The following is a 21,628-nucleotide window of genomic DNA, read 5'->3' on the forward strand; positions in this document are numbered from 1 at the left end:
AATGCAAGGGACCCCAAATAGCCAAAACAATCTTGGGAAAAAAGAACAAATTTGGAAGTGTCACACTTTCCAATTTCAGGACTTACTACAAAGTTGCAGTAATCCATACAGGTGGTACTGGCACAGGATGGACAGACATAGACATATACATCAGTGAAATAGAATAGAGAGTACAGAAATGAACCTTCACATTTATGGTCAACTGATTTTCAACAAGGATGCCAAGAAAATTCAATGGGAGAAAGACAATATTTCCAACAAACAGTGCTGAGACAACTAGATAACCACGTGCAAAAAAATGAAGTTGAACCGTTACCTCACACCACATACAAAAAGTAACTCAAAATGGACAATAGGCCTAAACATAATAGCTAAACTCTTAGAAGAAAACATAGGCTTAAACTTTCATGACCTTGAGTTAGGCAGTGGTTTCTTAGATACGACAACAAAAGCACAAGCAACAGGGCTTCCCTGGTGGCGCAGTGGTTGAGAGTCTGCCTGCCGATGCGGGAGACGCCGGTTCGTGCCCCGGTCCGGGAAGATCCCACGTGCCGCGGAGCGGCTGGGTCCGTGAGCCATGGCCGCTGAGCCTGCGCGTCCGGAGCCTGTGCTCCGCAACGGGAGACGCCACAACAGTGAGAGGCCCGCGTACCGCCAAAAAAAAAAAAAAAAAAAAAAAAAGCACAAGCAACAATAACAACAAAAAAAACCCAGATAAGTTGGACTTCATCAAAATTAAAGACGTGTGTTTCAAATGACACCATCAAAAACGTGAAAACACAGCGCACAGAATGGAAGAAAATATTTGCAAATCATATCTGATAAGGGACTTATATATGTAAAGAATACATAAGGAACTCTTCTACTCAATAATAACAAGATAACGCAAATAAAAATGGGCAAAGGATCTGAATAAACATTTGTCCACAGACATATACAGCTGGCCAATAAGCACATGAAGAGACGCTCAGCGTCATTAGTCATCAGAGAAATGCACACGAAAATCACAGTGAAATACCACTTCACACCCAACTGGCTTGGCTAGAATCAAAAAGATAAACAATAACAAGTGTCTACAAAGATGTGAAGAAAATGGGACCCTAAGACATTGCTGGTAAAAATGTTAAATGCTGCAACTGCTTTGGAAACCAGTCTGGTCGTTCCTCAAAGGGTTAAACATAGGGCTACCATATGAACTCAGCAATTCGACTCCTAGGTGTCTCCCCAAGAGAAGTGAAAGCATATGTCCTCACAAAACCTTGAACATGAATGTTCATAGCAGCAGTATTCATACGAGCCCAAAGTAGAAACAACCCAAATGTCCATCTGCTGATAACTGGATAAACAAATTGTGGTCTGTCCATACAATGGAATATTATTCAGTCATGAAAAAGGAATGACACACTGGTACATGCTAAACATGGATGAACCTTGAAAACAGTATGCTTAGTGAAATAAGCCAGACACAGGAGGACAAATACCATATGATTCTATTTATACAAAATGTTCAGAAGAGGTGAATTCATAGGGACGGAAAGTAGATTAGCGGTTGCTGGGGGGGCTGGGCGGAGGGAGGAATCAGGAGTGACCGCTAACGGGTATGGGATTTCTTTTTGGGGTGATGAGAATTTTATGCAATTAGATGGTGGGGATGGTTGCACCCTGAATATACTAAAAACCACTGAACAGTCCACATTAAAAGTGTTAACTGTATGGTATGTAAATTATATCTCAAGAGAGCTGATTTTTTTTAGAGTACATTTTGATTTTAAAAAAAGACCATAAGGATTTAAATTCTACATATGAACCATATTGTTCTGTTAACATTTTCTTTAAAAACAGCTTTATTGAGATAAGTCACATACCATAAAATTCACTCATTTAAATAATTCTTTTTCTTCATTAGGAGGTTAACAGGGCCCCATCACACTGGGCCCTCAGGAATGTGGACTTGACCCTGCTCACAGTGGGTAGCCACAGGGAGGTTTCAAGCAGAGGAGGGGCACGAGACTGGCCTGAAATGTGGGAGTGCCGCCCTGGTCGCTATGCTTGGATTCACTGGAGGTCAGAAATACCCGTTTCTGGGCAGCTGCCTTAGTTCCAGATGCGAGACTGCGGGCTGGGTAGGCTTCCACTAGGCTTGTCACGGCGGAGTAGTGAGGGGTGGCCAGATTACAAACCCATCCTGGGGACAGGGCTGGCAGTACTCACTGAGGGGCTGAATGTGGCAGCTGAGGTGAGGGCGAGGGAGGGACTGAAGATGTGGCTCCCGTGTATGTGGCCTTAGCATCTGGATGGGCAGAGGCGCCACTGAGTGGGATGCAAAAGGGTGGCGGAGGGAGAGGAAAGCAGCATTTGGATCCCCGAGACAGATGAAGGTACCTAGAGAGAGAACAAGAAGAGGGCCCGGGCCCGGGCGACTCCAAGTTCAGAGACGGGTGAAAAGGAAAGAGACCGAGCAGGGGAGGCCGGTGAGGTGGGGGAGAACCAGAAAGGGCATGGGGAGAGGGAGTGGTCAGCTGCTGCTGAGAGAGAGGGACGCGGGCCCTGGGGGCCTGCCGTTTTCTCCTGAGTTCTCGAATGTTCTAGCACACTAAACCCGCTGGCAGAAGTTCTTTTCTATGAACCAGAGGACACTCTTTAAGCTGCTTTCTCCCAGTGCTTCCTCACTTTTGATCATTTCTGTCTTTTATCCCAAAGTGAGGAGAAAAGGAAGACGTAAATCTAACAGAGAAGCTTGGTAACTGCTCCTTTATCAGCTTGATGGAAACAAAGTTGAGCTTGCTACCTCGGGAGAGGTTTGGGCTCATCTACAGACCTCCTTGTCCACGGTCTCCCAGTACCCTTCTGCCCAAGAGCACAGAGAAGGACGAGCAGGATCATAGCATTTTGGAGATTAGGGGGTCCAGGGTCTAGTCCTGACCCTAGAGACCTCAGGGAGCTATGGGCTCCCTGGGCCCCGGCACCCGTAAAGGAAGGGGCTTTCGTCAACTCAGCTGGAAGTTTAGACACATGCGCTGGGGCTGGTGAACCCTGGGAGGGCATTTCGTGCAACCCCTCCATTTACAGACAGCAGCAGGGCGAGACCCAAGTCCCCTCTCCACTCAGTCCCCCGTCTGCAGTGGCACTTAATGGGAAAGGCACTCAAGCAATCAGGAAAGCCAGAGGATACGATACACTTACCTCTTTCAGTCGCTGCTGTTCACAATTGCACAAGAAAGTCCCAAAGAGACAGCTATAAAGGTGATCCAAAATTGTAATCAAGAATAGTTCATTAAACTCGAATGCTGAAGGAAACTTAAATGGAGAGAGAAATAAGGTTTAGTTTTAAAGTTCAATTTCTAAAACAAACTGGTACTAATTTTTTTGTGGAAGACAGCTAAGCTACAACTTGGAATATAGTCAAAGATTAGAAGGAAAACTGAGGCCATGCAGAATTTAATTGTGTCTAGTTTCCAGGCCAAGCTTATAGATCTGGCTGAGAAACAACCTGAAGCAACAAAAGCTGTTGTACTTTTCAGTGCCTAAGAAAGCTTATGGAGCTTCCACTTCTTGCCACGATGACAGAACAGCACACATTCACCCTCCTGCCAGAAACAACTAGAGAGCTGGACAAAAGATATGACCCAGCTGTTTGTAGACACTGGCAACAGCCAGGAGCACAGGACTGTGATGACCACACCCAGCCCCAGCTCAGAATGGAAACCAACGAGACGAGGCCTACTATTGTCCCAGCTTCCCTTGTGGAAGCACATTCTGAGTCATGGAGAAGGGAGGGGGATTCCCAGGTAAGTGGCTGAAGAAGAAATAGAAAGTCCTTTTCGGTTAAACAAACAACTCGAAAGTAAAAACCTTCCCACAGAGACAACTCCATGGACATACATCCCCAGATTCTTACCAATATGTAAGCACGCTGAAGCTGGCAATATATAATGTAAAAGGGGTAACACCACATGACCAAGTGGGGTTTGTCTCAGGAATGCAAGGCTGGCTTAAGATTTGAAGATCAAGGTTACCAAAAACAAAAAAACCTATTATTGTAATTCACTATATTAACAGAATCAGGAGGAAAACCACATGACCCTCTCAATTGCTGTTTCAGGTAATTCTTGACGGCGCTATAGCAGAATTCCGGCAAAGAATTACCATTGCCGTGAGGTTCTAGCCAGTAGCTGACATTTAGCAGCCATGATAGACACGATCTGGAAATGATGGTAATGATCCTAGCAGCAGGCATGTACTGGGAGCCTACCACGTACCAGAATTCTAATGAAAAAGCATAGTGAAACATTCATCACCTATTCAATGGAGCAAAGCCAATGAGAACAAAACCAAATAGAACTACGCAGCATATTTTTGTGCATCAGTGTATTTTAAAGATCTATTCCCTAAATCAGAGACGTTTGCACACTGTCACAACTCATTCTCTCATCTCTAGAGTGACAGCCAGGGTCACTGATGAAAAGTTTATTTTTTAAGCTTATCTTTATTACTTTACGAGACCAGAGACAAGCTTCTCAATTCGAAACAACGGTCAATGCAGGACTGTCCAAACTCCATCTGAAATTGTTATTTTCCTCACCAGGCTATGACATTAGCCAACCTAAGGAATTCTGCTCGGCTGCCCTAGATTAAGATTTGCCTCTCTCTACCTTAAGGACTGCTCTCAGAGAAACACATACCTTTTATTTTAAATCTTGTTCTCAGATGAACTAAATCAATGATGAACCAAATCAATGATGAACTAAATCAAGTACATTATGTCAATTTTTTCTAGTATTTTTCTATGCAGCTTAGTCATGCTCTATTTTTAAGTTATTGGCACCAAGAAATGTATGAATTTTAAGCAAAAATATAACAGTTACATATATACTGAAGCAATTAAATCAAGGATAGAAATGGAAGGTCTGTATTTCATTTTCAAACGTTTAAAAATACACATTTATCAACAGGACAGTAAAGCTTCTATTGACATATTTTTGAAGTCATATGAGCCTTTAGTCGTAACCCTGAGCCCGCATTCCGGATCTGGGAGCTTGGCTGGGCGGGCCGTGGAGGGGGGCATCGCTGCTGACTACAAGCCTTACTCCGGCCAGGTGGGTAGCAGGTATGGGAGGTCAGGGTGTGAGGGGCGCTCGGCCCAAGCCGGCTGGCACCCGCAACACGGGGACACAAAGGCTCCATCTAGTCACGTTAGGTCAGGGCTGCTATTCGCATCCGAAGGGCATTGTGGTATTAAACTCAGTTCAGGAAACATTTCATCAGAGGAAGTAGCAACCGCTAGATACAAATAAAAGATTAAGCCTCTGTGATTCACAGTTTGTTTTAGCCTTTTCTCCTGGAAATTATACCATATACTTTAAAAAGTGTGGTCTCAAAAACCCCATAGAAATCCATAATGAAATTCTGCACCTCTTGATGGACAAAAACATCAACTATTAAACCGATCCAAAAGGGTAAAAACTGTTAAACTGGGGTTATCACAGAATGTCTTTGAGACTCTTCTCTGGAGCCCTTCAATGACTTTTTCCCTCAGTTCCTTTGATATCAATTTGTGCACGCTGACTAGTTCATTGCATTGAGATGTCTAACAGCGTGACACTGACTTAGCTTATTTTTATTTGATTTAGCAGGAGGAAACCTAAAAATAAGTTAATCTTGTCACAGTAATGCATCTTTTCTGACAAGCTACATATCTCAGTCACTTGTAACTTAATTCATAGTTAGACCGATTACTGGTGTGTCTCCTAATGCATTAACAATGGTATTTTAAAAGAAATTAATTATACACATTTCATGGACAGAATCTTAAAGCTTGTAAGAGGCATCTGAAATCTTCTAACACAAACCCCTCATTTTCTTTCTTAAAAATCAAGTAAACATTACAAAAATTATATAAATTAGACGTGAAAATAGGCACTGAGCAACATGAAGACGGGAAGTCAGTTTGAAGATGTTACACACACACACACGCTCTTGCACACACACGCTTTAGGCATTTGGGAGGAATAAGCTACTTCACATCCACAAAAATGGTGCTTATCCCTTCAGAAGCATCAGAATTATTTTCTGTGTTCAGCCTTTTTATGTAATTTTTCTGAAATGTATTTCATACCTTCTTGTCTTAACCTGAATGTAACCATCATTTAACCTGGTTACTGGCTCGGAATCAATACACATAGGGAGTACATGGCACTCCACAGCAGTAAAGCTTCAGGCCAGTGTCCACGCCTTTTGAGTATGTGTTTGCCGTTCGTTCCCTGTTACTCATGCCATCGGGTGCCTGCCGCTGGGACCACCCCTCCTCTACCCGCCACCCCTCTACCTAACTGGCTGCTTTGAATCAGCCATGAACTAGCACTCAGATGATGCAAGAGCCCAGTCAGCTTGGGGAAGCTGGGTCTAAAAGTACGAGTAAGTTCTAAGGGAGGGCCTGAGGACTCTGTGAAATCTACTTTGGCTGCTTAGAACCCCACGCCACCCCAATGTTTTTCTAATTTCTGAAGGTATATCTATCTATTGTCTCACGATCCTTTTGCTACTCCAGTGTGATCTGTGGGCCGGTAGCACAGCCTGGGAGCTTGTTAAAAATGCAGACTCTCGGGCTCTGCCCCAGACCCGTGAATCAGAACTGCATTTTGACAAGACCCCCAGGGTATGTGTGTGCACAGTGAAGTTTAAGCAGCACCCCAGTAGAGCAGAATCCCTGGAGGGCTTGTGAAACCGAGTGCTGCCCCCGATCCGGGGTCAGCAGGCCTGGGGCGGGGCCTGAGAATCTGCATCTCTCAGTTCCAGGGAGGCTGAGGCTACTGGCCCCAGGACTGCACCGGGAACCACTTGTCTGAATCACTTGTCCTGTAACATTTTCATATCAGAACCACCTGGGGAGCTTTTAAGAACTACACACACCTGGGCCTCTCCCTAGGTCCACGGGAAGAAGGGTCTCCAGGGGCAGGGCCCAAGCAGGCGCATCTTTAATATGCTGTGGTCCCCTTCATGTGCCTGAAGCGGTCAAGGCCAGACCTCCAGGTCAACAGGAAGGAGAGAGCCCAGGCCACGCGTGTCTATCCTCTCTTCCCCATAATCCCGCCCAAGCAGGCGCTTTGGAAAGGGCTCCGTATTTTGCTTGCTCTTCCCGCCTCTCCCTCACCTCTGTCCCTCTCACTGTATCTCTGCCTCTATTTTGGTTTCCCTCCTGTCTGTGTCCCTCTGGCTGTCTCCGGCACTCTGGCCTGTTCTCTGGCTCTGATTCCAGGTCCATTTGTATGGCACAATGTCCTATCATGAGGGTAAGACCCCAAACTCGGGTTTCAACGCTGGAGATGAGGGAAGAAAGAGCACATGCCTTCTGGCCTGCTGACCATCGGGCCAACTGGCTTAGCAAAGGGAGACCCCTGCGTGGCCACCTGGCTTACCAGGGCCCCATGCACTGCCGGCTAAGGAATGACAAGACACTCAGCAGCTTCCTATCTGCCACTGGTCCTGGGCCAGTCCTTTTCCTCCTCACCTTGGGGTGGGAGGGGCTGTGGCCTGGAGCGGGGCGTAGAGGATCCTGGATTCCCTGGTCTCCATCCCCTTTGTTCAGTCACACCCCCATTTCTAACACCTGGGAACCTTCCAGCACCTGCCCAGCAGCGGGCTGTGCTTGCTTACCCTGACAGAGAGAGAAGGACTGAGGGGCAGGGGTCTGCACAGCTGCTGGACAGCATGACAGACAAAAACCACTTGCAGGAGAAAAGCACCTTTTGGTGTGAAGTTGGTTGTTTCCAATTCTCTGCTTATATTTCTAAGTAATTAGACTCAAACTGAGTTAAATAACAGAAGGGGTCCTATTTCACACACACACACATCCTCACTTTGAACGAACCTGAAATTAAAGTTTGTCTTCAACTTTAAGATATACTTGGATCAGACTATAAAGGTCAGAAATAGACTTGAAATCTCTCACCTGTCTCGTCATTTGCCAAACACAGTCAATAAACTGAAGAAATATAGGGGATCGGTCAGCATCGGCATGGTTGTCATTGCCATGGCCCACTCGCTGAAAACAAGCAAGAGGTTAAACACTTTAATGTATGCCATGGTCCTCTCAAAAGTCACTTTCAATTGCCTGGTGGCAAGAAGCATGTCTCATTGATATGTCCCAAGGCCTAACGGAATTCCCGGCACATAAAAGGCACTCAAAAACGTTCATCAAGTTGAACCGACTGCCATTACTCTTAGGAAACAAAATTTCAGCGTCCTGTTTTTACATGTTGATTGCTTTATAAGTGCCCTTTGGTGTAGTGGAGATGGAGAAGTCACAAGCAAAAGGCCAGCCGACCTTTCAGTCCACCCCAGCCACCACGCCGAGTGCCCGGTGTCAGTGTGGGACCCGCAGTTAGCAGCTCACAAAGCACACGATGACTGCCATTTTCTCCACAAGTGTAGTTTTTTTCCTGCATTTTTCAGAAATGTCAGGAAGTCTGCGAATCAAAACAACAATTAACAGTCTACAAGTTTTAGCCAATTCTGCATGAGTCAGAGAACCTCAAAGGCTCACTGTTGAAATGGTAATGGGGAGTCTTCGAGGCCGTCCGGGATTGCATCTCCAGGATTTTTTCCAGTTTTAAGACATAACTGATATCCAGTATTGTATATCATACCTTTTGATATTTTACAAGATGTTAATAGATTCACATTAAAAGGTAAAAGATAATTTCAGACACATAAACAGAACTGACAAAAACACTGAAAATGTCAAGTTAAAAACAGCTCAGGAGTGAGCATTCTAACAAAAACTTCGAGTAATTTGATGACTAAGCAAAAGGATGAAAAAGAAAGTTATGAAGATACAAGGCGATCACCACACAGGATACTAGGCCTATGAAATCGCCACCAAGAAAGACAGAAAAAGAAAGAAATGACCAAGTCAACGTGAACACCTCAAAGGAACAGTATACTGCCTTCTTTTTAAAAAAAAATTAATTGTAGTGAAATATCCATATCAAATGTACCATCATAACCATTTGAAGTGTATAGTTCCGTGGCATTAAGTACATTCACACTGCTGTACAACCATCACCAGCACATCCATCTCTAGAACTTCCCAAACTGAAAGAGTAACTCCCTATTCCCCTCCCCCAGCCCCTGGCACCCCCATCCTCCTTTGTCTCTACAGATGCGACTGCTCTAGATACTTCATACACGTGGAATCATGCAGTTTATTTGTCCTTTTGCAACTGGCTTCTTTCATTTAGCGTAATGTCCTCTTAATTCATCCGTGTTGTAGCAGGTGTCAGAATTTTCTTCCCTTCGAAAGCCGAATAACATTCCACTGTACGGATAGACCACAATCTATTTAACCGTTCATCTGTTGATGGACACTGGGTTACTTCCACCTTTGGGCTATTGTGAATCATGCTGCTATGAACATGGGTGTGCAAATAAGTGTTTGAGTCTCTGTTTTCACTTCTTTGAGGTATATACTCAGAAGCAGAATTGCTGGATCATATGGTAGTTCTATTTTTAGTTTTTTGAGGCACTGCCATGCTGTTTTCCAGAGTGGCTGCATGCACTGCATTACTTCTGTATTTCTTTGTATAATAATTTGTGGAACCTACTCCTCAGTATTTAAGGCAGCAGGGGAAGTTTTGCACTGACAGTTTACAGTTTAAGATTCATTATTTCTTTTAATAGACACGCACTGAACTCTTACAGTTTGTGCAAGGCGTTCCCCCACCCAGCCCTCAGGATTTCAGGTGGTTTCATGGGGGTCCAGTGGAGGCCAGGCCCCTGGCTAGGAACCTGGGGTACCAAGACACGCGAGACCCAGCATCTGTGCTCAATGAATAATCCACTTGCGGTTTAGTCTGTAAATGACAGAGGCGATAAAGTGCGCCGGAGCTTCCGAGTCTGAGACGCGTATGGTGGGGCTGCAAAGGAGCAAGCAGCCATCCCAGGATGGTCTAGAAGAGGAAGCGAGGCGGGAAAGTCACGAGTCACAGTCATGGAGGAGGTCTTACTTGAGATAGAGCTTGAGGACCGGGAGGAACTTGCTTCTGGCTGGCCAGGGATAGATTCTATGAGAAGCAGTGGGGAGGCTCAGGGGGTGGGGGGTTGGTGGCGGTCACTGGGGGTGCCATAAGTAGCAGGGCACGGCTGAGGCAAGGCGAGAGAGGTGAGATGAGGCTGGAAATGTGGGCCAGGGCCAGATCACCAAGGGCCCCAAACGTGGCGTTGAGGTGTTTGCCCACAACCCAGCAGGCCGTGGGCAGACTCGGAGGGGTTTGTGCTGGGGAGAGTCGGCACCAGATCTGCTTGATGTAATGCCCCATCTGCTACAGTGGGGACAGTGGGTTGGAAGGAGACAGGGAGACTGCCATAATAGCCCCGAGGGAGCTGGCCAGGCCTGAACTAAGGGGGACTGAGTGGCAATGGGGAGGAGATGACAGATTTGAAATACATGCATTTAAAATCATGGGACTGGCTGAGATGAGTAAGCGATGAGGCATACAGAAAGAAAAGAATCGATGTGAGGACTGAGCGCTAGGGCACCCCAACATTAAGAAGGTGGGGAGAGTGAAGCCTCAGGAGCAGTGGATTAAGTCCCCACAGTCAACCTGACGTACCTGCATCCGTGGAATACCTGAATACACGACAACTCATGCCAAAATTGAGGCAGTGGACTTCGGGAGCAACCATAGACTTGGAGTTTGCTGTATGCAACTGACTTCTCCCTGATTTTTACGTTTATCTTAGTATAGTTTTTAGCACTTGATATCATTGGTGGATTTGTTTATTGGTTTGGCTGCTCTCTTTTTTTTATTACTTAAATTTTTAAAATAATTTTATTTATATTTTTTTTAATTTTTAAACTTTTTTCTTTCTTTTTTTTTCTCCCTTTTCTTCTGAGCCATGTGACAGGGTCTTGGTGCTCTGGCTGGCTGTCAGGACTGGGCCTCTGAGGTGGGAGAGCCGAGTTCAGGACACTGGACCACCAGAGACTTCCTGGCCCCACATAATATCAATCAGCAAGAGGTCTCCCAGAGATCTCTGTCTCAACGCTAAGACCCAGCTCCACTCAACGGCCAGCAAGCTCCAGTGCTGGACACCCTATGTCAAACAACTAGCAAGACAGGAACACAACCCCACCCAATAGCAGAAGCAGCCTAAAATCATACTAACTTCACAGATGCCCCCAAACAGACTACCGAACATGGCCCTGGCCCACCAGAAAGACAAGATCCAGCCCCAGCTACCAGAACACAGGCACACTCCCCTCTACCAGGAAGCCTACACAAGCCCCTGAAGCAACCTTAGCCACTGGGGGCAGACACCAAAAACAACGGGAACTACGAACCTGTAGCCTGCAAAAAGGAGACCCCAAACACAGTAAGGTAAACAAAATGAGAAGACAGAGAAATACATAGCAGATGAAGGAGCAAGGTAAAAACCCACCAGACCTAACAAATGAAGAGGAAATAGGCAGCCTACCTGAAAAAGAATTCAGAGTACTGATAGTAAAGATGATCCAAAATCTTGGAAATAGAATGGAGAAAATACAAGAAACATTTAACAAGGACCTAGAAGAACTAAAGAGCAAACAAACAACGATGAACACCCCAATAAATGAAATTAAAAATTCTCTAGAAGGAATCAATAGCAGAATAAATGAGGCAGAAGAACAGATAAGTTACCTGGAAGATAAAATAGTGTAAATAACTACTGGAGAGCAGAATAAAGAGAAAAGAATGAAAAGAATTGAGGACAGTCTCAGAGACCTCTGGGACAACATTAAATGCACCAACATTCAAATGATAGGGGTCCCAGGAGAAGAAAAGAAAAAGAAAGGGTCTGAGAAAATATTTGAAGAGATTATAGCTGAAAACTTCCCTAACATGGGAAAGGAAATAGTCAATCAACTCCAAGAAGTGCAGAGAGCCCCAAACAGGATAAATCCAAGGAGAAACACTCCAAGACACATATTAATCAAACTATCAAAAACTAAATACAAAGAAAAAATATTAAAAGCAGCAAGGGAAAAGCAACAAATAACATTCAAGGGAATCCCCATAAGGTTAACAGCTGATCTTTCAGCAGAAACTCTACAAACCAGAAGGGAGTGGCAGGACATATTTAAAGTGATGAAAGGGAAAAACCTACAACCAAGATTACTCTACGCAGCAAGGATCTCATTCAGATTCAATGGAGAAATTAAAACCTTTACAGACAAGCAATAGTTAAGAGAATTCAGCACCACCAAACCAGCTTTACAATGAATGCCAAAGGAATTTCGCTAGGCAGGAAACACAAGAGAAGGAAAAGACCTACAATAACAAACCCAAAACAATTAAGGAAATGGTAACAGGAACATACATATCGATAATTACCTTATATGTAAATGGATTAAATGTTCCCACCAAAAGACACAGACTGGCTGAATGGATACAAAAACAAGACCCGTCTATATGCTATCTATAAGAGACCCACTTCAGACCTAGGGACACATACAGACTGAAAGTGAGGGGATGGAAAAAGATATTCCATGCAAATGGAAATCAAAAGAAAGCTGGAGTAGCAATTCTCATATCAGACAAAATAGACTTTAAAATAAAGACTATCACAAGAGACAAGGAAGGACACTACATAATGATCAAGGGATCAATCCAAGACAAAGATATAACAATTGTAAATATTTACGCACCCAACATAGGAGCACCTCAATGCATAAGGCAAATGCTAATAGCTACAAAAGGGGAAATCGACGGTAACACAATAATAGTAGGGGGCTTTAACACCCCACTTTCACCAATGGACAGATCATCCAAAATGAAAATAAGGAAACACAAGCTTTAAATGACACATTAAACAAAATGGACTTAATTGATATTTATAGGACATTCCATCCAAAAAACAACAGAATACACTTTCTTCTCAAGTGCTCATGGAACATTCTCCAGGAAAGATCATACCTTGGGACACAAATCAAGCCTTGGTAAATTTAAGAAAACTGAAATTGTATCAGGTATCTTTTCCAACCACAATGCTATAAGACTAGATATCAATTACAGGAAAAAAACTGTAAAAAATACAAACACATGGAGGCTAAACAATATACTACTAAATAACCAAGAGATCACTGAAGAAATCAAAGAGGAAATCAAAAAATACCTAGAAACAAATGACAAAGAAAACACAATGACCCAAAACCTATGGGATGCAGCAAAAGCAGTTCTAAGAGGGAAGTTGACAGCTATACAATCCTACCTCAAGAAACAGAAAACATCTCAAATAAACAACCTAACCTTACACCTAAAGCAATTACAGAAAAAAGAACCAATAAAACACAAAGTTAGCAGAAGGAAAGAAATCATAAAGATCACATCAGAAATAAATGAAAAAGAAATGAAGGAAATGATAGCAAAGATAAAAAAAACTAAAAGCTGGTTTTTTGAAATATAAACTAAATTGATAAACCATTAGCTGGACTCATCAAGAAAAAAAGGGAGAAGACTCAAATCAATAGAATTAGAAATGAAAAAGGAGATGTAACAACTGACACTGCAGAAATAAAGGATCATGAGAGGTCACTAGAAGCAACTCTATGCCAATAAAATGGACAACCTGGAAGAAATGGACAAATTCTTAGAAAAGCACAACCTCTCGAGACCAAACCAGGAAGAAACAGAAAATATAAACAGAACAATCACAAGCACTGAAATTGAAACTGTGATTAAAAATCTTCCAACAAACAAAAGCCCAGGACCAGATGGCTTCACAGGTGAATTCTATTAAACATTTAGAGAAGAGCTAATGCTTATCCTTCCCAAACTCTTCCAAAAGATAGCAGAGGGAGGAACACTCCCAAACTCATTCTACGAGGCCACCATCACCCTGCTACCAAAACCAGACAAAGATATCACAAAAATAGAAGACTACAGGCCAATATCACTGATGAACATAGATGCAAAAATCCTCAACAAAATACTAGCAAACAGAATCCAACAGCACATTAAAAGGATCATACACCATGATCAAGTGGGGTTTATCCCAGGAATGCAAGGATTCTTCAATATATGCAAAATCAATATGAAACACTATATTAACACAAATTGAAGGAGAAAAACCATATGATCATCTCAATAGATGCAGAAAAAGCTTTCGACAAAATTCAACACCCATGTATGATAAAAACCCTCCAGAAAGTAGGCACAGAGGGAACTTTCCTCAACATAATAAAGGCCATATATGACAAACCCACAGCCAACATCGTCCTCAGTGGTGAAAAACTGAAACCATTTCCACTAAGATCAGGAACAAGACAAGGCTGCCCACTCTCACCACTATTACTCAACGTAGTTTTGGAAGTTTTAGCCACAGCAATCAGAGAAGAAAAAGAAATAAATGGAATCCAAATCAGAAAAGTAAAACTGCCACTGTTAGCAGATGACATGATACTATACATAGAGAATCCTAAAGGTGCTACCAGAAAACTACTAGAGCTAATCGATGAATTTGGTAAAGTAGCGGGATACAAAATTAATGCACAGAAATCTCTTGCATTCCTATACACTAATGATGAAAATCTGAAAGAGAAATTAAGGAAACATTCCCATTTACTACTGCAACAAAAAGAATAAAATACCTAGGAATAAACCTACCTAAGGAGACAAAAGACCTGTATGCAGAAAATGATAAGACAGTGATGAAAGAAATTAAAGATGATACAAACAGGTGGAGAGATAGTCCATGTTCTTGGATTGGAAGAATAAACACTGTGAAAATGACTATACTCCCCAAAGCAATCTACTTTGAGGTTCAATGCACTCCCTATCAAATTACCAATGGTGGGCTTCCCTGGTGATACAGTCGTTAAGAATACGCCTGCCAATGCAGGGGACACGGGTTTGGGCCCTGGTCCAGGAAGATCCCACATGCCACGGAGCAAGGAAGCCTGTGTGCCACAACTACTGAGCCCGCACTCTAGAGCCTGTGAGCCACAACTACTGGAGCCTGTGCACCTAGAGCCCATGCTCTGAAACAAGAGAAGCCACCGCAATGAGAAGCCTGCGAACCACAACAAACAGCAGCCCCCGCTCACCGCAACTAAAAAAAGCCCGTGAGCAGCAATGAAGACCCAACGCAGCCAAATATAAATAAAATAAATAAATTTGTTTTAAAAAATCCTACCAATGGCATTTTTCACCGAACTAGAACAAAAAATTTCACAATTTCTATTGAAACACAAAAGACCCCGAATCGGGGCTTCCCTGGTGGCGCAGTGGTTGAGAGTCCGCCTGCCGATGCAGGGGACACGGGTTCGTGCCCCGGTCTGGGAGGATCCCACATGCCGCAGAGCGGCTGGGCCCGTGAGCCATGGCCGCTGAGCCTGCGCGTCCAGAGCCTGTGCTCCGCAATGGGAGAGGCCACAACAGTGAAGCCCGCATACCACACACACACACAAAAAGACCCCGAATTGCCAAAGCAATCTTGAGAAAGAAAAACAGAGCTGGAGGAATCAGGCTCTCTGACTTCAGGCTATACTACAAAGCTACAGTAATCAAGACAGTATGTTACTGGCACAAAAACAGAAATATAGATCAATGGAAGAGGACAGAAAGCTCAGAGATAAACCCATGCACGTATGGTCACCTTATCTTTGATAAAGGAAGCAAGAATATACAGTGGAGAAAAGACAGCCTCTTCCATAAGTGGTGCTGGGAAAACTAGACAGCTACATGTAAAAGGATGAAGTTAAAACACTTCCTAACACCATACACAGAATAAGCTCAAAGTGGATTAAAGACCTAAAAGTAAGGCCAGACACTATCAAACTCTTAGAGGAAAACATAGGCAGAACACTCTTTGACATAAATCACAGCAAGATCCTTTTTGACCCACCTCCTCGAGAAATGGAAATAAAAACAAAAATTAACAAATGGGACCTAATGAAACTTAAAAGCTTTTGCACAGCAAAGGAAACAATAAACAAGACCAAAAGACAACCTTCAGAATGGGAGAAACTATCTGCAAACGAAGCAACTGACAAAGGATTAATCTCCAAAATATACAAGCAGCTCATGCAGCTCAGTATCAAAACTGCAAACAACCCAATCCAAAAATGGGCAGAAGACCTAAAGAGACATTTCTCCAAAGAAGATATACAGATTGCCAAGAAACACATGAAAGGATGCTCAACATCACTAATCATTAGAGAAATGCAAATCAAAACTACAATGAGGGGCTTCCCTGGTGGCGCAGTGGTTGAGAGTCCGCCTGCCGATGCAGGGGACATGGGTTCATGCCCCGGTCCTGGAAGATCACACATGCCGCGGAGCGGCTGGGCCCGTGAGCCATGGCTGCTGAGCCTGTGCTCCGCAACGGGAGGGGCCACAACAGTGAGAGGCCCGCGTACCACACACAAAAAAAAGGGTTAAAAAAAAAAAAAAACTACAATGAGGTATCACCTCACACTGGTCAGAATGGCCATCATCAAAAAATCTACAAACAATAAATGCTGGAGAGGGTGTGGAGAAAAGGGAACCCTCTTGCACTGTTGGTGGGAATGTAAATTGATACAACTACTATAGAGAGCAGTATGGAGGTTCCTTAAAAAACTAAAAATAGAACTACCATACGACCCAGCAATCCCACTACTGGGCATATACCCTGAGAAAACCATAATTCAAAAAGAGACATGTACTGCAATGTTCATTGCAGCTGTATTTACAATAGCCAGGACATGGAAGCAACCTAAGTGTCCATCGACAGATGAATGGATAAAGATGATGTGGCACATATATACAATGGAATATTACTCAGCCATAAAAAGAAGTGAAATTAAGTTATTTGTAGTGAGGTGGATGGACCTAGAGTCTGTCATACAGAGTGAAGTAAGTCAGAAAGAGAAAAATAAATACTGTATGCTAACACATATATATGGAATCTAAAAATAACAATAATGCTTCTGAAGAACCTCACGACAGAACAGGAATAAAGACGCAGAGGTAGAGAATGGACTTGAGGATATGGAGAGGGGGAAGGGTAAGCTGGGACGAAGTACCAAACGTAAAGTAGCTAGCTAGTGGGAAGCAGCCGCATAGCACAGGGAGATCAGCTCGGTGCTTTGTGACCACCTAGAGGGGTGGGATAGGGCAGGTTGGAGGGAGGGAGACGCAAGAGGGAAGAGATATGGGAACATATGTATATTTATAACTGATTCGCTTTGTTATACAGCGGAAACTAACACACCCTTGTAAAGCAATTATACTCCAATAAAGGTGTTAAAAAAATAAAAAGAAGAAGTTGGGGAGAGAGGGAGGACCAGAAGGTAGGAGGAAATTCAGAAGGTTGTAGCCCCCCTAGAAGCCAAGGGAAGAAAATGTTTGCAGAAGAAGGGAGCAATGACCAGTATCAAATGCTCAGGCCAAATAGGAGAAGCACTTGGCAGAATGGCAGCCGTTGGTGACCGTGACAAGAGCAGTGAGGAGGAAGCCTGGCTGAAGCAGGTTCAAGAGAGACCAGAAGGAGAGAAACAGTGAGAGCCAGAACAGACTAGTTTTACGCAGATTTGTTGTAGTGGGGAGCAGATGTTCAGGGTGACACCTGGAGGGGGAAGTACAGTGAAGAGGGTTGGGTTTTCGGGTGGGATAAGTAACAGCACGTTTCTATCAATGGAAACGATCAAGGGGAGAGGGTAGATGGAGGCAGGATCTGCCCATGAGCCGGATGACGGGACAGGTGGGCAAGGACAGAAATTGGCTTCAGTTAGGAGCTCATCCACAGAAACTCAAGGGAAGGAATAGTAGACAGACCCAGCGGGTGAGTGACTGCAGGCTTGAAACCCCTGCCTGAATCAGGCTGGCTGTACCCTCAATAGCTGGGTGACCTCGGCAGATAGCTCATACTCAGTTTCGCCATCTATCCATGGTAGCAGCTGCCTCGCAAGGTCACTAGAAGATTAAAACTGGAGGATACACATAACTGAGCACCACTGTGTGTCCAGCACTGCTGAAGTCCTAACCCTCAGCACCTCAGAATGTGACTGCATTGGGAGAGAATCAAATCCTTAAAGGCCCTAAGTTGAACTGAGGCTGTTCCAGTCTCTGCCTCATGCTCTTGTAAGAGGAAGTCTGGACACAGAGAGACACCAGGGATGTGTGTGCACAGAGGAAAGGCCACGTGAGGACACAGCAAGAAGGCAGCCATCTGCAAGCCAAGGAGAGAGCCATCAGGAGAAACCAACCCTGCCAGAACCTTGATCTTGGGCTTCCAGCCTCCAGAATGATGAGACAATAAATTTCTGTTGTTTAAGCCACTCAGTCTCATGGTACTGTGTATGGCAAAATCTGGTACACCAATGTTCACAGCAGCATTACTCACAATCACCAACAGATGGAAATAACCCAAGTGTCCACCAACAGGTGAATATGGATAAACAACATGCAGTATATCCACACAATGGAATACCACTCAGCCATGAAAAGGAATTCCTGATAAAATTGGATAGGTTCTGTAACATGCATAAACCTTGAAAACATTGTGCTTAGTGAAATAAGCCTGTCACAGCAAGACAAATATTGTATGAGTCCACTTATGTCGGTTATCTAGAGTAGGCGAGTTCAGGGAGATGGAAAGCACATTAGTGGTTGCCAGGGGCTGGAGGGAAGAGGGAAATGAGGCGTGACTACTTAATGTGTACAGGGTGTCCTTTCGGGGGTGATGAAATGTTCTGGAACTAGATACAGATGGTGGTTGCACAACACTGAATGCACTAAATGCCACGGAACTATATACTTTAAGATGGTTAATTCTGTGTTATATGAATTTTACCTTAATTCTTTACAAAAATAAAGGCATACCTACATGGGGAAAAAAAAGATTGCCCTGCCAGGAACATACAATGCTGAGGTCCATGGCATTCTCTTATGGTAATTCAGGTCTCACACAGAGCACAAAGCCGTCTCCTGTGTGTGTCTGTGTGTGTGTGTGTGTGTGTGTGTGTGTCTGTGTGTGTGTCTGTGTGTGTGTGTGTGTGTCTTGTGTGTGTGTGTGTGTGTGATGTGTGATACGAATATGCATATGATATAGCAAAAATAATGAAGCGTGCACCTCACTGTCTCAACTTACCAGTGCAAACCTATGTCCAAAGCTTATCCACTCCTTTTCTAGGAGCGCCTCGAACCCTTTAATGGTGCGGTAGTAACTGTCCAACAGCAGCATGGCCAGGGACGTCAGCTGGGCAGTCCTGTCCCACCCGTCGCTGCAGTGCACCACCACCGACGTTTTCCCAGATTCTATTTTATCAGCAATTCTTACTGCCCCAGCAAGAAGCATCTTCAGAAAAGAAGGCACATTAAACCAGGCTACATTTAATTTCTATTACAGCACAAACAATTCTGTGGAGAACACTGGAAGTTCAGGTCAATGAACCAAACAAGAATGCAATCAATTTAAGAATCACTAGGAAACGTTAGTGTCCGGAGGGTAAAAAGAGAAACTTACACTAAGAAAAAACTACAGTAGTAAATAGGGTCCTTTATCAAAGGGCCACAGAGTACTTTGAAAACCTGATCTGAGGCAAGCATTATCACTTTCTGTTATGTCACAAACCGCCCGCCCCCCCCCAACAAAGACCACAGTTTGGATGCTGCCCATGGAAACTATGAAAGCCCAAGCACACAGCAAAGATGCTAAGAAACCACCCAGACAGACAGACAGACAGACAGCTTTATGGCCCAGCTGCAGAGAAATCTTAAGCAGAAAGCACGTAAAGGACGGGCGCCCTCTGTACCCGAATGTACTCCAGCCAGTGTGTCCCGTCCACGTTGGACAGCCACCGCGCCTCGTCGATGGCCGGATACGCGATCTCCTTCAGTTTTCGCAGCGACTCTCTCATCACGTGAATGTTGTGGATCTCCAGGAACACGAGTTCTGCGTTTGGGTATGCACTTTCACTTTCATAGCCCCCACCCTTTGCCTGTGAAAACAAAAGCTATACGTCACTTCATCTGAGTTAACTTTTCTGTTCTTTCTAGTGTTAACCAGATAGAGACCATTAAAGAAGCGACAAACTCATCTGTTTATAATAAGCCTCCTACATCCTTGTATGAGTTTCCCATGGCTGTTGGAACAGAGTACCACAATCTGAGTGGCTTAAAGTGACAGAAATTTCTCCTCTCTCAGTTCTAGAGGCTGGAAGTCCAAAATCAAGGTACTGGCAGGGCCGTGTTCCCTCAGAACCCTCTTGGGGAGGATCCTTCTTTGCCTCTTCCAGCGTCTGGTGGCCCCAGGTGTTTCTGGTTTATAGATACGTTCATCTCTGCCCCATCTTCACATGGCCTTCTCCTTGTGTCTGTATCTCTTCTTATAAGGACACCAGTAAGACTGGATTAGGACCCATCCTAATTCCACACGACCTCGTCTTAACTTGATTACATTTGCAAAGACCCTATTTCGAATCAGGGCCACAGTCACAGGTGCCAGGAGTTAGGACTAAAACACATTTTTTTTAATGGAAACACAGTTCAACCCACAACAATCTTCCATCACCCATCATCAGTTTTAAAAACGATTAACAACTGGATCTTACACAAGGCGAATTGGGTTTTAAAACGTTCTACCATCTATCTGAATAAAAAAGTTGTACTGTGGACTTCCCTGGTGATGCAGTGGTTAAGAATCTGCCTGCCAGGCTTCCCTGGTGGCGCAGTGGTTGAGAGTCCACCTGCCGATGTGGGGGACACAGGTTCGTGCCCCGGTCCGGGGGGATCCCACATGCTGCGGAGCGGCCGGGCCCGTGAGCCATGGCCGCTGGGCCTGCACGTCCGGAGCCTGTGCTCCACAACGGGAGGGGCCCCAACAGTGAGAGGCCCGCGTACCGCAAAAAAAAAAAAAAAAAAAAAGAAAAAGAATCCGCCTGCCAATGCAGGGGACACGGGTTCGAGCCCTGGTCTGGGAAGATCCCACATGCCACGGAGCGACTAAGCCCGTGTGCCACAACTACTGAGCCTGCGCTCTAGAGCCCGCGAGCCACAACTACTGAGCCCATGTGCCACAGATACTGAAACCCACGCACCACAATTACTGAAGCCCACACGCTTAGAGCCTGTGCTCCGCAACAACATCAGCCACCGCAATGAGAAGCCCACGCACCGCAACGGAGTAGCCCCCGCTCAGCGCAACTAGAGAAAGCCCGTGCGCTGCAACGAAGACCCAACGCAGCCAAAAATAAAAATTTAAAAAACTAGAGTTGTACTACCACAAAACTTCTATATAAAACAATTTGTAAATCCCAAACAGTGAGATTTATTTAAGTAATTTAAGTAAAATAAAATGCAAATGTAACAAAAAAGGGGGATACGGCTCACCCCTTGGTCTACAATTAGCTGATATTTTGCAGAGGTCAACATCCAAAACACATCTGTTATGAGAATATAGAGAAATTGAAACCCTAATACACTGCTGGTAGAAATTTAAATTGTACAGCCTCTGTGGAAAAAAGTTTGATGGTTCCTCAAAAAGTTAAACACGGAACTACCATCTGGTCCAGAAATTCCAACTCCCGCACAGCTAAAACCAGGTATTCACATGAAAACTTGTACACAACAAATCATAGCAGGAATATCCACAACAGGTATCAGGTGGA

General features: G+C 44.3%; 1 protein-coding gene across 16 annotated transcripts in view; it reads right to left on the reverse strand.

Annotated features, from left to right (window-relative positions):
• MTMR1 (myotubularin related protein 1) overlaps positions 1 to 21,628 on the reverse strand; it is a 520,398-nt gene that overhangs the window by 455,028 nt on the left and 43,742 nt on the right. For 11 of the 16 annotated variants that reach the window (XM_059051106.2, XM_059051096.2, XM_059051095.2 and 8 more), the window contains 4 exons: positions 19,775 to 19,960; positions 19,111 to 19,317; positions 7,949 to 8,041; positions 3,184 to 3,297 (listed from right to left, as the gene is read on the reverse strand). In XM_059051106.2, the coding sequence (XP_058907089.1) occupies positions 3,184 to 3,297; positions 7,949 to 8,041; positions 19,111 to 19,317; positions 19,775 to 19,960 (600 nt within the window). Of the gene's footprint in view, positions 1 to 1,907; positions 2,383 to 3,183; positions 3,298 to 4,934; positions 5,281 to 7,948; positions 8,042 to 19,110; positions 19,318 to 19,774; positions 19,961 to 21,628 lie in introns of those variants that run through there. The other 5 variants (XM_067023581.1, XM_067023585.1, XR_010838680.1 and 2 more) reach the window with 5 other exon arrangements.

This window comes from Kogia breviceps, chromosome X, assembly GCF_026419965.1.
Source record: "Kogia breviceps isolate mKogBre1 chromosome X, mKogBre1 haplotype 1, whole genome shotgun sequence".
In the NCBI taxonomy this organism is placed as follows: domain Eukaryota; kingdom Metazoa; phylum Chordata; class Mammalia; order Artiodactyla; family Physeteridae; genus Kogia; species Kogia breviceps.